We start from the raw sequence: 16,897 nt of genomic DNA, 5'->3' as shown, positions 1-16,897 counted from the left end.
ATGTGACCAGTTTGGACTCAAAGTTTGCATTGGAGGATTTCACTAGTGCTGTTATTTGCTTGTCAGGCTAATGAGAGATTGCTTCCAATTACACCTGCTCCTTCTTGTTCCTGGACAGCAATTTTTTTCTTTTATTGTAGAGTTTATTTACTGTAGATGTCCACCAGACAGGTTTACTCTTCCTTGAGAGGATGATTTCATCCTGTCTGGTATTCCTGATTCAATGCAGCTATATAAATGCTCATATAGTACTTTGGTGTAAGTCTGGACATATGTGCCAGTTTCTGTGGAGGGGGAGTGGGAGCTGTGAAGCTGTTTATGCCTTCCCTCAGGAGGTTGTAATCAGCTTTGGAGAAGTTTTTTTGTTTGACCCTAAGTGGGGGGGGGGGGGGGGAGATGGTGACTTTGAAAGTGACTGCTTTGTGGTCGGATCTTACCAAGGATGATGACACTGTACAGAACCTGCAGCGGTTACTCATGTTGGCTAACACCAAGTCTAAGATATTTTCACCTCTTTTGGGGGTGTCAACTGGTCCAAGGCATTTGCATTGAAAAAAAATCAAGGAATATCTAGGCATGTGTGTTTTGGCAAGAGTACTTCTTCCAATGTATGGTTGGATAGTTAAAGTCACCCAGGACGGAGGTTAAAGGGTTGAATCTTGATAGATTCGAAGAGGTCCAGATAGGTGGAGTGGGCATCTTGAGTCAGAGTTGGAGGCCTCTATGATTTGAATAGGGGTCTTGTCAATTGTTAACTGCACCTGGAGCATTTCCTGAGCATCATACTGCCTGACCAGCCTAGTGGTGTGCATGTCTTTTATATATATTGCAATTCACCTCCTTTTGTTTTACTGCCCACGGCTTGAGGTCTGAATGAATGACAGGATGAGTAACTTGGTATGGCTGGGGTGCTCTCTGCAGCTTTGAACCAGGTTTCTGTGACTGCACAAATGTCAGCTTCTTCCAGGGTTAAGAATGCTTGCAATGAGTGCAGTTTCATGTTTAGACTCCTAGCGTTTATCATCATAAACTTTAATTTACACTTTGATTAAATTTTCATGTTGGTAGTTTTGACCTTATGGCATTGCCTAAAAAAGGCACTATGGGGGAGGCAAGAGCCTTTGCCAGGAGCCTGAAGCCCAAGGGAGACAGATGCAGGCCATCTCTGGCAAAACATCATGGCTTGTCACTCATGTCATCCCAGGCTGTCAGGTACTGGATCCCCTTTGAATGACACCAGAAACTAAGCCAGTTGTTAAAGTCCATCATTTTCTGTTTGTATTGAAGCATCATTCTGGGTGATGGTAGAATGCTGCTTAAGAATAGGGTCATACCTGCCCGACACACACACACACACACACACACACACACACACACACACACACACACACACACACACACAGCGAGTTCGATCATGTCTCGCTTCATATAGTCCAGGGAGGTACATTCAAGTCATTCACTCCAACATGGACTATTACAGAGTCACAGCAGTACCTGTTGAGAGACTTGAGTGCATTGGTGATATGGCGGATTTTGGCACCAGACAAACAACTAACCGTGACTTTCTTATTATCTGGCCTGGTGAGGGGAACATCTGTGTCTCACACAATGGAGTCTCCTATGACTAATATGTTGGGTTTATGTTTAGGCCTTAGTGGCTGTGAGACACAGGTGTGTGGACTGTGTGTGGTGTGGTGGGCAGTGGAGTTTGCGTGGGTTTATGCCTCGGAGGTCTCTCTTGTTTGGGTATGCTTTTGTTGAGGGCCACCATATATGTGGGAGTGTGTTGTGTTGGTGTGGGTTGGTGTTTGAGGTGTGGTTTTCATGTTGCCAACCTTCTTAGTGCCACATAATACTGGTTTGTGGGGGAAGAGAGCAACAACACTAGGTACTTGATGTAACTGCATCTCTCACAAATTGTGTTCCTAGGTGGTAGTAATAGAGGGTCGTCCGTGTACCCGGGGCACTTGCGATACTGTCTCAGGATGCGCATATCGACCAAAGACAGTGTAGCAACTGCCTCATGTACACGGGCAACCATTTCAGCTAAACCAGATTCTTGAACTACCTTGGTCAACAGTGGCTACGGACATTTTCGAATAAAATAGTCACCATTACTTTTAGAAGACTCTTATTCTAATTGGTTTGAGATTGACCTACTTCCTAATCTAGTGTCTAGTACTGTCATTACTAAGTTGAAGCATCATTTTGCAGTCCATGGTAGTCAGCACAGTTATTTCTGACAATTGTACACAGTTTACAAGCCAGAAGTTAAAAAGATTTGCTGATGAGTGGGACTTGACTCATGTTACGAGTAGTCCTGAGTACCCACAGTCAAATGGTTTGGCAGAACATGCAGTTCAAAGAGCAAAACAGTTACTAGAGAAGTCAAAAGGAGACAATAGTGATGTTTTCTTGAATCTCAGAAATATTCCTCATGATACACATCTTGGTTCACCTGCACAGAGACTTCTGTCAAGACAAACCAGAACCACTTTACCAATTAGCAGTAATCTATTGGTTCACTGTGTCAAGAACAGATCAGTGAAAGCCCATCTTTTTGAAGAAGCACTCATCTCAGAAGTCCTGTTATGACAAGACCAGCAAACCGCTCAATCCATTATGAGAAGGGGAGATAGTGAGGCTGCAGACATCCAAAGGTTTTGATCAGACTGGTGTCATGAAAAGTGCATGTCCAGAGCAGAGATCGTAGATTGTGGAATCGCAGACATTTGGTCCCAGTGTCTGAGCCTGTATTGCAGTATCATACCTGCGAGAAAGACTAAATCTGAGTGAGTTATCCAGCTTTCCAGTAAATATCCCTGGTCCTAAGAAGAATCCCGAAACTTCTGAAACTGTTAGTTCACCAATGACAGTCCCTATTGCTAAACCCAGTTCTGATTGCTGTATTACTAGATCAGATCGCATTTCCAGACCATGTTCCAGATACACGGCAGCTTGGACATTAATGTTGTTTATTTCTCAGTGTCTGTATATTTGCTTGTCTTTTCCAAATATCACTTTACTATAGGCAATTCATTAGAAAAAGGGGATGTAGATCAATATGTATGTATACTTTTAAGAAGCTTTCCATGGACTTGCACAAGTGTATAAATACTGAGCATGTGTGAACCTGACTGCCATTTTTAGTAAGCTGTTGAGATGTAAGCATGCCTCTCTGTGTAGTCTGCCAGTTAATCCGTTCGTTTATATTTTGTAATGCTATCTAACCTGATGTGTTTCATTGTAATAAAGCATATAAATGAACTACCCTGCCTGTTTGTCTTCAATTGTAAACCAAGACGAGCGAAATCTACCAAAAGAAAAATCATGCTATTTGGTACCCAAAACTGCTGTTCCTTCTGACTTAGCCATTCTAGACTTACAAAACAAGCAGCCTGCTAAAAAAAAACAATACTAGTTTCAAACACTTCAGCCTACAGATTTATCAAAATCTCAATTTCCAACAAAACAGCAATAAAACCAGATCCAAAATATAAATTACCGTCAATTGGGCATGTAAATCTCCCACTTCTTATTTCCTGTGGCCAGAGAAGCCAAAGCTAGGGAAAATCTTTGTCACAGTTACAGTATGATCTTCCAATGACAGGCCTCACCTAAAACAACAAGCTATAAAAATTCTAAGAAAATCTGCTGATTTATCTCCCTTGCCTAAAGAACAGACCACAACTGCCAACTGCTCAGTTCTTCAGAAGTCTGACTAGTGTCCGGGGGGGCTAATGGGAAAATCTCATTCTAAGTTCCCTGTTATTTAAACTAAACCAAAATTCGTTCCCCCTGGTTGACAGATGTACAGTTAGGTGAAGTCTACAGTCCCAGATATCAACCAAAGAGTTCCTCCTCATCCAATTCCCCCCAACAACCCACATTCACCTCCACTTCACTACCACCTCTATCTAACCCACTGCATGCAGCTTATAGTTCGTTCTCTCTACAACTAACACTATATATTCCAACATAAAATCCAACCCCCTTCATCCCCTCATACATTCAACTTTCTTCTTTCATATACTGACTTTGCTGTTTAATCTACTTATATAGTGGAAAAAACTGACTGGTGTTGAATGTCCTTTGTCATACTTTCAACGTATTTTTATTTACAATATATTTTTATCCTGCTTTTATCACATTTTCACATTGCAGACCTAAAATGCATCGTATCAACACTGAGACTGAGCCAGGAATAGCTCTTGCTGGATCAGTGCTCTACTCCAACAAACAAATTACTTGGTAAAGCTTCAAACTGCAGTAACAGCAGGTCAAATGGCAGGTAAGTAACAGGAAATTGGAGTCACAATATGCACAGTGAGAAGCTTGCCTGTCACCTTTAAATAACGGAGATATGTCAATAAGCATTCTGCATAAATACAGAAAGTGGTGACTGTAATATGTCAACATCTTGAATTTCTTTTCACTGTCTTGTCCAGTCTGTCCAAAGTTTCAAATTTTAGAGATTCAGAATAAGCTTCCACTCACCTTCTTTGTTTGAAAACAGGAAGAAACTTAAACGGATAGTAGCTGTACTGTTTGAATATACAGCAACTATTATAAGCCATATCAAGTGAATATGATCTCTGCGTTATATAAAACTAGCTCTTTAACTGGATATAAATGATGTAGCTTTCTGACATCACTTACATGACTCATCTAATATCTGTCACCAGTGATAATGTGCATGGCAGAGGAAAGATATAATGGAGAAGACTGTGACTGATGAAGGAGCAGCCATTGGATGCGCGGCCCTGATGTTAAGTGGCACATGAATTTCCAGGCTTGCTGTTTCTTGCCTATTAGTTTGCAAAATTCAACATAGACTAGACAGGGAACTAGCTACAATACTTCAGAAATGGAGAACAGAATTTCCATTTTACATTTCATGTGGCCAAGGGGGACCAAAACAAACTCTTGCCCAAAGGAGGGGGTGGGGAGAGGGGGCTTGCAGCTGACACAACATCTTCACTATACTAAGTCTATGGCAAGTGCTCATGTCTATTAATAGACTCGGTTTGGCTAGAGTGTGCTGCACTCCTTGGTAAAGTTAATTTGCCCAAGTCTGGCTGTTCATTCCTGGCATATGTATCTAAGACATCCGCAGTATGTTGTTACAAGGGACCCGTACTTACCAATCACCAAAAAGGGAAAAGGACAGGCTTACTGTCTCCTTCTGTTAAGTGAATGTAATGACAAAAAAGTGTGCCAACATCAACTTAACCAGTTTATTCACTGCCCAAACCCATAGCTGAGAGCTGGACCTAGGCCATATGAAAAGTACAGTTTTGTACCTACCATAAATGTAGATGTCCGATAGGCATGCATCTGCAGTCCTTACAAATGGGTTGTCCTGTCGTCAGGCAGCCCTTCGGTCGGCCGGATTCCAAAGTCTGGGTCTGGCCTCGGCTGGTGTCGCACTTCACCCGACGTCATAGCTGCAGTTCTTCGGGTATAAAGGTATCAGCCGACGCCATTTTCCTCAGTGTTTCTTGCCCCAGATGCCAGGTGCCCTCTAGGAAGGCTAAATTTGGATAAATGCAAATGGTTCCAAATAGTAGAGAGCAAACAAAAATAAGCATGTATGTACATATATACAAACAAATACACCATAATAGATTCCCCAGCTAGCTACAAGATGGGCAAATACCCTAGGAGTACCACAGAGGGGAAGGAGGGTGGGTAATCCTGACTGCAGATGCATGCCTATCGGACATCTACATTTATGGTAGGTACAAAACTGTACTATGTCCTTCAAGGATGCATCTGCAGTCCTTACAAATGGGTAGAATACCAAAGCCAAACTGTGGGAGGAGGAGAAATAAGATTATGGTGTAGTTAAGATCCCTTGCAAAACAGCAGTGGCAAAACCTGCTCGGGATCTGGAGTATAAAGGTAAATTATAATGCTTGGCAAATGTATGCACGGAGCTCCAAGTAGCAGCCTCTAAAATGTCTTTGGTAGCCACTCCTCGTAAAAAAGCTGTGGTAGTGGCTGTAGCTCTTGTAGAGTGAGGCCTGATGTTTACTGGAGTTTTCTTCCCATGGTAGGAATAACAAAATCTAATGCAATTTCCTATCCACTTAGAGATTGTCCGTTTCGAAATTGCTTTTCCTTCCATTCCTGTTGCATATGCTACCAGTAGCTGGTCAGTTTTTTTATTGCTCTTGGTCCTGTCCAGGTAGTAACGCAATTGTCTATGTACATCCAAGGTATGCAACAGTCTTTCTCCCCTGTTCTGTGGGTTGGGGAAGAATGTAGGTAGGTGGATAGCTTGATTTAAAGATACCCTGGAGACCACCTTTGGCATAAAAGTAGGATTAGTTCTCATGGACACTATCTTGATGGAAGATCAGGAAGGGCTGTACTGCCATTAATGCCTGTAGCTCGGATACCCTTCTTGCTGAAGTGATTGCAAGCAGGAAAGCAGTTTTCCATGATAAGTACTGTAATTCTGCTGTTGCTGCTGGTTCGAAAGGAGAGTGTAAACTTTTCTAGCACAAAGTTCAAGTCCCATGCTGGCAATGGTGGCTTCCTAGGTGGTTTTACGTTTTTAATTCCTCTCAGAAACTGCCTGAGTAGAGGATGTGAGAAGACTGGAGGATCCAAGTTGTATTCTGCTGAAATAGCTGATGCATGAATCTTAATGGAAGAATAGGACAGGCCGTTGTGGAAGAGCTCTGCCAAGTATTCCAGGACGTTAGCTATGTTTACCAGTGCCACATTTTTTCCTTTTGCAGTACTCCAAATGAGATATCTTTTCCATTTTGCTGAATAATTTTTCTTGTTGAGGGTCTGAGCCTCCAAGATAATGTCTTTAACCCTTTGAGATAAATCTGGGTTATTTGGTCTTATGCAATGCTCCAGGCAGCCAGCTGCAGTGTTTTCAGGTTTGGATGTAGGGTTTTGAAGTTGTTCTGTGTTAACAGCAGGGGAACAAGGGGCAGAGGCCATATTTGTTCTCGAGACATGCTCCTCAGTAATGGGTACCAATGTTGCCTTGGCCAGTCTGGAGCTATCAGGATGATCCTTGGACGGTCTTCTTTGATCTTCAATAGCACCTTGTGCATCAAAGGAAGAGGTGGGAATGCATATGCTGTCAGGTTTTTCCAACTGAAGGATAGGAGTCCACTTTCCAAGCAAGTGGGTGGTACGTCCTTGTGCAGAATTTTTCAGTTGGTGGTTGTGTGGGGATGCAAATAAGTCTATTTTGGTAGTCCCCATTTCCCTGTAATGGTTTTGAAGATGTCGGATGCAGCATCCATTCGTGAGCATCCGTGGTAGTTCTGCTTAGGATGTCTGCTAGTATATTTTCTTTTCCTGGCACAAAATTGCTTGTAACTGAATGTTGAAGCTCAGGGCCACATTCAGAGGTCCATTGCCATCCGGCATAGAGGGTATGAATGTGTGCCTCCCTGTTTGTTGATGTACCACATAACTGTGGTGTTGTCCGTCCTTATCAGCAGTTGACCCTGTTGAAGAAATGGTCTGAATGCCTTAATTGCCAGTTTTACTGCCAGCATTTCCTTTTGATTTATGTGTAGGTGCAGCTGGTCTTGAGTCCATAAGCCTTGTATGCACTTGTCCAGCATGTGTGCCCCAACCGAGGTCTGAGGCGTCTGTTGTGATGGCCTGGCTTGGCTGAGTGTTGTGGAAGGGCAGTCCCTTGTTTAATTGACAGGCCTGAGCCCACCATTGGAATTCTTGCTTCAGGCATGGAATTATTGGAATTTGGGTTTCTAGGCTGTGCTTGTGCTGAGACCATAAATTCCTTAGGTACCACTGTAACTTTCTCATATGTAGTCTGGCATTTGGAACCAATATTATGCAGGATGCCATGTAACCGAGGGCTTGCAGGACTTTTCTTGCTGTTAGCTGGTTCTGCTTTGTTAATGCCATGAAGTAGAGAGGAGTTGCTCCTGTTTTTCTACTGTCAGGAATGCCATTTGTTTTGATGTGTCCAGATCTGCACCCAAGAAGGTTATCCTTTGGGATGGTATCAGCCTTGACTTTTTTATATTGACTGTGTATCCCAGGGCTTGTAGTAGATGAATGACCCTTTCCAAATCTTTTGTTAATTTGTTTTTGTTGTCCGCTTGTAACAGGCAGTCGTCCAGGTAAGGGTAAATTTGAATTCCCTGAAGCCTGCAATGAGCAATTACTGATGCCAGGCATTTCGTGAATACTCTGGGCAGTAGATAAGCCAAAGGGCAATGCTGAGAATTGATAATGCTCTGATCCTGCAAGAAATCTGAGGTATCTTCTGCAATTTGGTCGTATGGGGACGTGCAGGTATGCCTCCTTGAGATTTAGAGTTACCAGCCAAGACTCCTTGCCCAGCATGGGAAGAAGCTGCTGTAGGGTCAGCATTTTGAATTTTGGAACAATGAGGTATGTGTTTAAAGCGGACAGGTCGAGAATAGGTCTCCATTGGTTTTCTTTTCTTGGTACCAGGAAGAGTCTGGAGTAAAATCCTTGCCCTTGTTCCATAGATGGTACCCTTTCTACAGCTCTCATCCTTAGTAAGTGAGTTATTTGTTCTAGAGCTTCTGTCTTCTGATTTGGAGGTAGGTTTGGCATTCCTCTCTTCCTTGGTAGAGTATGGAAGTGAAACCTGTAACCTTGGTCTATTGTCTGTAAAATCCATTTGTCTCCTGTGATGTAATGTCAGTTTACTGAAAATAAGGCTAGCTTCCCGCCTAAGGGTGCTTCTAGTTGTTCCCTGGTAGGCGGTGCCAGAGCCAAGTCACTGTGATTGTCCTGTGGAAGTGGTGGTGGCTGGATCTGTGGCTGCACCTCGCTGGTTGTTATTTTGCCACTGACGTCCCCTGTAGGCACCTCTGGATTGACCCCTGCCTCTTGATATTCCTGCCTCTCGGAGCTCTGGAGGTGTCTGGAAAGGACCAATTCTTGGAAGGCCAGTTCCTGCTAAACCTTGGAGGCTGGACCTGCAAGAAATCCTTGACTGTCTGGACAGATTTTGCTTTCTCTTCCACCCTCTTCAGCACCTGCAGTGCAGGGGAGCCAAACAAATTGAGCTTATCCATGGGAGCATCTAGGAGCTTTGATTTAACATGGTCTGGTAAGGACTGCTCTTTTAACCATGCATGTCTTTTGATCACTGTGCCAGTCATGGCTGATCAAAAGGAAGCCTCCAGTGCATCATAGCCGCATTTTAAGGAATGATTACTGACCTGCTGAATGTTATGTACCATTTCCTGTACAGATTTTTTATCTAATGGTTCATCAGGTTAGTTTTTTAGTTAACTGGTCTAACATAAATTCCTGATACTGAATCATGTGGAATTGGCAGTTTAAGGCCCTAGCTGAAAGAGTAGCAGAAGTGTAAACTTTTTTACCCCATCTCTCTAAGGCCCTAGATTCCCTTTCAGAGGGAGGGTTTTGGCGGAGGTAGCTGCTACAGCCTTGGGTCCCTGGGAGATAGTTTGGGATCTGCAAAGGGGCCTTATACAAATGATAATGTGTCCGAACCCTGTAGTACCTATCGGGCTTAGCGGGGCGGAGGTAGAGAATCAGGAGCAGTACAAGCATCATTAAATGCATCATCCACAACAGTAAGTACTGGAGGAATGGCTAAAGGCCCATGCTGTGGCAAATGCAAAAAGGTTCTAAGCCTTTTCCTAGAGTCTGAAAAATCCTGGCCCTGCCATTGAAATTGTTCCCTCATAGCATGCAAGGTTTCCCCAAAAGAAAATTCCTCAGGCGGAGAGGCAGAAGGAATGGACTCTTCTGCATCAGAGTCCTCATAAGGAGAAAAGGGGCCCTCTGGAGGGTTTGAATTATCTGAATCATCAGAGGAGTCATCTGAAGAAACTGGCTCAGGGAGCTCTACTTTAGTCCTCTTCTCTGGAGGTGGGTGAGAGGCCCTGTCTGGATGTGGTTGGGATCCCCAGATCAAAGAAATGAGATCCTCTGCTAGACTAAGCATTTGTGAACTAGAGCTAGGCCTGTGAGAGGGGGTCTTAGCAGGCACAGTTTTGGTAGTTTTTGCTGCTTTAGCCCTGGCAAAGGCCTTAATCGACATGGATGCAGGAGGCCTAGCAGCTCCACGTGCAGGGGTGGATATATCCAAAGGGATAGTGTCAGATAAATCCTGTGAACCTGCAAGAGCAGGTGGGATTTCAGTAGCAGATTCAGCCAAGCTAGATGAGGCCTCGGTAAGAGGTAAGTTTTCGGCCGAAGGAAGAACCGTGGACTCGGTTTCAGCGAAACAGAGACACTCACGGTTGGCTTAACCGCGGTTTCGGCCGAAACCGCGGACCGCGAGTGTCGGTCCTTTTGCTTGCGCTTTTTAGAAATTTGCGTAGTCGGAGTATCCGACGGCATAATGTAAGCAAAAGCGGAGCCGAAAAACTCTTCAGCAAATTCCGACCGACGTCTAAGCGTCCGTCGGTTGAAAGAAGCACAGGCTAGACAAGCTGCTACGTCGTGGTCTGGGCCTAAGCAAGGTAAGCAGTAAGAGTGGAAATCTTTATGAGGTATTTGTTTCCCACAAGTTAAACAGTTATTCACTTTTTCTGACATCGGCTGAGGCAAGAAAGAGTCCCCAACGGGGTACTTAGCTTTTTAGAAGTCTTCGGTAGTAGTAATCTCTGGTTCTGACCGACCGGCACTTGCGAACAGCTTCTGCTTCGGGCGCCACGCGGCAAGAAAGACTGAGGAAAATGGCGTCGGCTGATGCCTTTATACCCGAAGAACTGCAGCTATGACGTCGGGTGAAGTGCAACACCAGCCGAGGCCAGACCCAGACTTTGGAATCCGGCCGACCGAAGGGCTGCCTGACGACAGGACAACCCATTTGTAAGGACTGCAGATGCATCCTTGAAGGACATCGTAGAAACACACAGAAAAGGAAAATAGAGTCACCATGCACTTCAGGCAGTAAAAATTTATAGTTGTGTACACTTACCATAAATGTAGATGTTCGAGTGTATTCACTGTTGCAGTCATCACATTTGGGTTATCTGCATGCAGGTAACACTCAGCTGGCATGAATACCAGACTCTTGGATTCCTGCATTGGATGCTCTCTCTTCTTCCATGACGTCAGGTCTTCAGGGGTATAAAACATGCAGCTGACGCCATTACATCAGTCTTTCTTGCCCCATATGTCAGGTGCCCCCACAATGGGAAGCAATTATATGTTATAGTACACCTCCATCAAAAAGCAAACACACCAGAAAACGTAAATACACCAAACAAGAAGGAAAGGTAGAGCCAAGAGAAGTCAGGGGGCTGGAGGGACGGTAACCAGACCTGCAACAGTGAATACACTCTAACATCTACATTTATGGTAAGTGTATACAACTGTACTATGTTCTTCATGTTTCACTGTTGCAGTCATGACATTTGGGTTGATTCCCAAAGTTAAGGAAGGGAGGAGGAAGTTAGAGAGCATTAGGGCCAGCTATTAAGCCCTGCAAGACTGCAGTGGCAAAACCAGCTCTGGATTTAGAAAAAATAGGCATGTGGTAATGCTTGGTGACGGTATGTACAAAGCTCCAGGTAGCAGCTTCTAGGAGTATGGCTCCAGGAACACTATCTTTTCACTTTTCAGCATAGGATTCTCTAGTACTAGTCCTCCTTGCCTCCAGAATGACATCTAGCACCTGCTTACTGAGGGATGTTATTGGAGAGCTCAAGGAATTAGCCAGGTTGCAAGGTTCAGGGTTTGAAGCTAAGGGTGCAGAATCTGGCCCGCCTGCTGGGACAGCAGGGAAGGGGTCTGGGGAAGGTGCCATGGTTCCAGCAGTGTCATGCTGCGCAAAAGGGGGTACCAGTGTTGGCATGGCCAGGCTGGTGCAATCAGTATTGTCCTTGGCTTGTCCTGTTTGATCTTTTGCAGAACCTTCGAGAGGAGAGGCAGAGGGGGAAAGACATAAACAGAGAGGCTTTCCCAGGTAAAGGACAGGGCATCCACTTTCCAAGCTTGACTGTGGGAAGTCTTTGTGCAGAACTTGTCCAACTGGTAGATCTGAGGGGAGGCAAACAGGTCTACCTCTGGAGTCCCCCATTTGTTCAAGAGGTTGAATATTTTTGGTTCCAGTTTCCATTCATGTGGGTCCATGAGATTTCTGCTTAGGTAGTCTGCCAGTGAATTTAGCTTACCTGGCAGGAATTGAGCTTGTAGGTGCACTTGGTAGCTGAAGGCCGTGTTCCACAGAGCCATGGCTAGTCTGCAGAGAGGGTACGAGTGGGATCCCCCCCTGCTTGTTTATGTACCACATAACTGTGGTGTTGTCTTGTCTTTGCCAATAGTTGTCCTGGAATAATGCGGTCCTTCCTTAAAGGCTGTCAGGGAATTTTGTGCAGCTAACATTTCTTTTTGTTTGATATGCAGGTGCATCTGTTTCGGGTTCCATTTGCCCTGAATGCATTGCCCTGCCAAGTGAGCCCCTCATGCATAGTCTGTTGTTACGGTTTGGGCGGCAAGGGGTAGAGTGAAAGGGAGCCCCTTGTTGTGGTAGCAGGCCTCTTCCTACCAAAGGAATTCTGTCTTTATACAAGGAATTATAGGAATCATTGATTCCAGGTCCTGAGAATGTTGATACCATAGGCTTTTTGATACTATTGTAGTTTCCTCATATGCAGTCTTGCACATGGAATTATTAGAATGCAAGAGGCCATGAACTCCAGGGCTTGCAGAATTTTCCTTGCAGATAGCTGGGTCTTTGTGGCCCAATAGTTTGAAGTAGGTTGTCACATAAATTTGTTTCTCTGGAGTGAGGAAAGCCATCTGGGAAGCTGTGTTCAAGCTTGCTCCCAGGAATACAACCTGTTGGCAGGGTACTAAGTGAGATTTCTTTTCGTTTATGGTGTACCCCAGTGAAGTTAGAAGTTTCTTTACAAATGCCAGATGTTTTGATAGCAAGTCCTGGCTTTCTGCCTGAATTCGACAATCATCCAAGTATAGGTATATTTGAATATTTCTCTGCCTGCGAAATGCAATGGCTGGAGCTAGACACTTTGTGAATACCCTGGGCGCAGTAGATAAGCCAAAGGGAAGTGCAGAGAACTGACAGTGCATGGAGCCTGCCCTGAAGCGTAGGTATTTCCTGCAAGCTTTCCTTATTGGAATGTGCAAGCAAGTTTCCTTTAAGTCTAAGGTTACCAACCAGGCATCTTTGCCTAGCATAGGAAGCAGCTGTTGAAGTGTTAGCATTTTGAATTTTGGGATTACCAGAAAGGTGTTTAGAATAGAGAGGTCCAGGATAAGATGCCAAACCTTGTCCCCTTTGTTCTGCTGGGACAGGTTGAATAGCCCTGATACTTAGAAGAGAGAACCTGCTGTTGGGCCTCCGCCTATTGATTTGGGGGTAGGTCTGGCCAACCGTTTGGGGTTGGTAGGGTGTGGAAGTGGAATCTGTATCCTTGGGAAACTATATTCAAAACCCATTTGTCCTGGGTAATGAGTTCCCAGTTTTTTGCATGCAGGGCGAGCTTTCGCAGGCAGTTGAGCAGGGCTTGGAAGGGTTAAGTTTAAGTCATTGTGCCATTTTGGTGTAGAGGGTGGCTTACTACTCCATGCTTTTGAAGTGGGAGCCCCCCACTGCTTAGGCCTGTGCGTAGCCTGAGACTAACCTAGGTGGTCTGTTGTTCCTGGGTTTGGACTCAAAAGGCCAGGAAGAAACTGGAAAGGACCAATTCTTTGAAGTCCAACGCCTACTAAATCTGGGAGGCTGTACTTGTAGGAAATCTTTAACAGTTTGCATAGAATTAGCTTTTTCCTCCATCCTTTTGAAAATGACTTCTGCTTTGCTGCCAAGCAGGCGGTCTTGGTTTAAGGGAGCATCCAGTAATTTAGCTTTAACATGATCTGGCAAATGTTGCTCCTTAAGCCAAGCATGCCTTCTATGTACAGACCCAGTGACAGCAGCCCTGTAAGATACTTCTAGAGAGTCAAAACCACACTGCAAAGTATGTTTACCAATTTGTTCTGCAGAATGCATTAAATCCTGTAATTCTGTGTGTTCAGCACAGTCAGGAATCAAGATCATTTTCTGTTTAAGCAGTCCCATAATATGCTGCTGGTACTTTAGCATATGAAACTGGCAATTTAAAGCCCTAATGGCCAAAGCAGCAGAAGTGTATACCTTCTTACCCCATCTGTCGAAGGCTCTAGAATCTCTACCAGAAGGGGTAGGATTTTTGGCAGCAGTAGCCTTAACGCCTTTTGGTCCTTGGGAAATGGTCTCTGGATCCGCAGTAGGATTCTTGAAGAGGAACTTGAGAGAGTCAGGTACTCTGTAATACCGGTCAGGTTTTCTGGGAGCTGGAGGTAAAGTGTCTGGGGAAAGGCTAGATTCCAAGAAAGCATCATCTATTATGTCCAGAACAGGAGGGATAGCTAAAGGCCTGTGTTGAGGAAAGAGTAAGAATTCCCTAAGCCTCTTTTTGGAGTCAGAGTAATCCTGGCTTTCCCAGCGAAAATGCTCCCTAAGAGTGTGCAAGTTTTCACCAAATGAAAAATCTTCTGGAGGGGAAGCAGAGGGAATGTAATCCTCTCCCTCAGAATTCTCATAGGTAGATAAGGGCAAATCCTGGTAATCAGAAGGAACAGAAATATCAGATTCCTGATCAGAAGAATCAGAAGGAAAATCAGTTCTAGGTCTCTCAGAGGGGGAAGGCTGGCTTCTCCTAATTAAGGTAATAAGGTCTTCAGCCATTCTAAGCATTTGTTTTTTTAGGCATATGGGCCTGAGCATGCGGTTTGGACATCAGTTTTCTAGGCATGGTGCGAGTTTTAGGCCTGGATGAAGAAGATGGTGTCGGTTTAAAATGCGAGTCTGTAGGCCTGAATACACCCTCAGAAGCCGGTGCCTGCACAGCAGCTCCGGACCCATCCAAGGTAGAGACATCCGCAGGTTCCACAGTCGAAGAAGCACCTTGAGGCATACCGGACTCAGAATGGGTCTCAGTAGAGGCCTGCGAATTGGAACTAGCGGGTATCAGGGGCTATGAAAGCACCTCACTGAGTACCAACACAGACTGGCGACTAGCTTAACGGAAGCGTTGTTGACAGTTTTGAACCTATGCGGTCTGTCTCTGTCTTTATCCTTATGTTTTTTCGGAAGATTGGTAGTCGGATGGCTTAACAAAGCCATTTCGGAGTACGGATACAGAGTACCAAAATAATTTGCTGCAAAGATAGCCCGACGACAAATAATTCAGGGATTGAACAAGGCACAAAACCGAAAGCGAGGGATGTCGTGGTCTGGGCCTAAGCAGGGAATGCAATATGAGTGAAAATCTTTATGAGGTACTTGCTTCCACAGGTAAGACAATTGTTAACTTTTACGGACAGAGCAAGAAAAAAAGAACCCCAACAGGGTACTTATCTTTTATTGAAGACTTTGGTTCTGAAACTCAAAAATGAAAATTTCAGGAGTCAGCTGACTGGCACTTGTGAACTGCTTCTGCTTTGGGGACCGCACGGCAAGAAAGACTGATGTAATGGCATTGGCTGCATGTTTTATACCCCTGGCAACATGGAAGAAGAGACAGCATCCGACACAGGAATCCAAGACTCTGATATTCAGGCTGGCTGAGGGCTACCTGCAGGCAGATAACCCAAATGTGATGACTGCAACAGTGAAACACGAAGAACATCAGAAATGAGTAGTATGTGCAGTATACTGCGTTTTATACCTGGGTCTCCACTAACTGCCATTGTGCAAGATTACTTATATAAACCTCTAGAGCTCTATTACCATGGGAAAAAAATATAAGACAAGCAAACTATGGGCACCCACCTACATCTATTTTATATTCTGAATTCTTATGATGAACATGTACATTTACTCTAAATTTTATGTTGTGATTCACATTTGCATAGAAGTTTTAACACAAGACAGTCATCCTTTAATAGAAATCAGAAACTGGATTTAACATCTTTCACATATTTCTTTGCCAAGATAAATAAAAAGAAGCATACCTTTCTAATGGAGGCCAACCTATTCATGACTAAGGAGTCTTCTCTACCATCATCATCATCATCAAAGTCTAAGACCGGAATACTGAAACTATCACACATACTGCTAAATTTTGGTCCTTCATCACGAGGGTCAAATGGATCCACAATAATGGGCTCCGTACCTTTAATTTCACAGCGACAAAAGGGACAGCCCTGGCCCTCAGAATCCTGTAGAGAGAATTTAGATTTAATGTTAATACACATACACAGCAAAAAATAAAATACATAAAAAGTTATGCCACTCAAATACAGAGTTAAACATGTTACACTATCAAATGTGAGCTAATGGCAGCTGTCATTCGAGGTAACAAATGGGTTCATCAGTAACTAGTTGGGCATTTATCCAAAGATCAATGGCTTGGACTACTGTTCTTATAAAATACACATACTGAATGACAGTCTCTCTCTTTCACAAACCTATGTGTTTTCAACATGATTAAACATTTATAACAAATGCAGGAGTTCAGGATTCCAAGATGGCAATGGTAGTAAAATTAGCTAAAAGACAGAGCTGTGGGCTGAAAAATGGTAAAACAAGAAAAGCATGCACACCATTGTAAATTTTTAACAGGAATTGTTTGCTGAAGTGTTTAAGACTTCCAGGTGGTCAACAAAGAGAAGAAAAAGTGAAGTAAAAGGGAGAAGTGTAAAAAGTAAGAAAGGAACTGAAAGAAGAGTTGAAGCAGACAAGGGATGAACAGAAGGCAGCTGAGGGAGAAATCTCCTCGGTCATTCAAGGCAGAAAGAGATTGACCAAAACTGCCCTAGTAGGCAAGTAACAGACGGTTGAAGAAATGATGAATGAAAAGTAATATATAATCCAATGGAAACAAATAAGCAATAACGTGCAAAGCTAACTCTGGTAATGCTTGCACTAGGTTTAGAAGTGAAAGCA

General features: G+C 43.9%; 1 protein-coding gene across 1 annotated transcript in view; it reads right to left on the bottom strand.

Moving 5' to 3' along the window:
- The window catches only part of CBLB (Cbl proto-oncogene B), a 1,559,167-nt gene that overhangs the window by 605,094 nt on the left and 937,176 nt on the right, over positions 1 to 16,897 (bottom strand). The window contains exon 9 of the mRNA XM_044071985.1: positions 15,964 to 16,170. Coding sequence (XP_043927920.1) covers positions 15,964 to 16,170 — 207 coding nt within the window. The remainder of the gene's footprint in view (positions 1 to 15,963; positions 16,171 to 16,897) is intronic.

The sequence above is a fragment of the Protopterus annectens genome, chromosome 5.part0 (assembly GCF_019279795.1).
Source record: "Protopterus annectens isolate FY-2018-M chromosome 5.part0, PAN1.0, whole genome shotgun sequence".
Classification (NCBI taxonomy): Eukaryota; Metazoa; Chordata; order Ceratodontiformes; family Protopteridae; genus Protopterus; species Protopterus annectens.
This window is presented reverse-complemented; position numbering and strand designations above follow the sequence as displayed.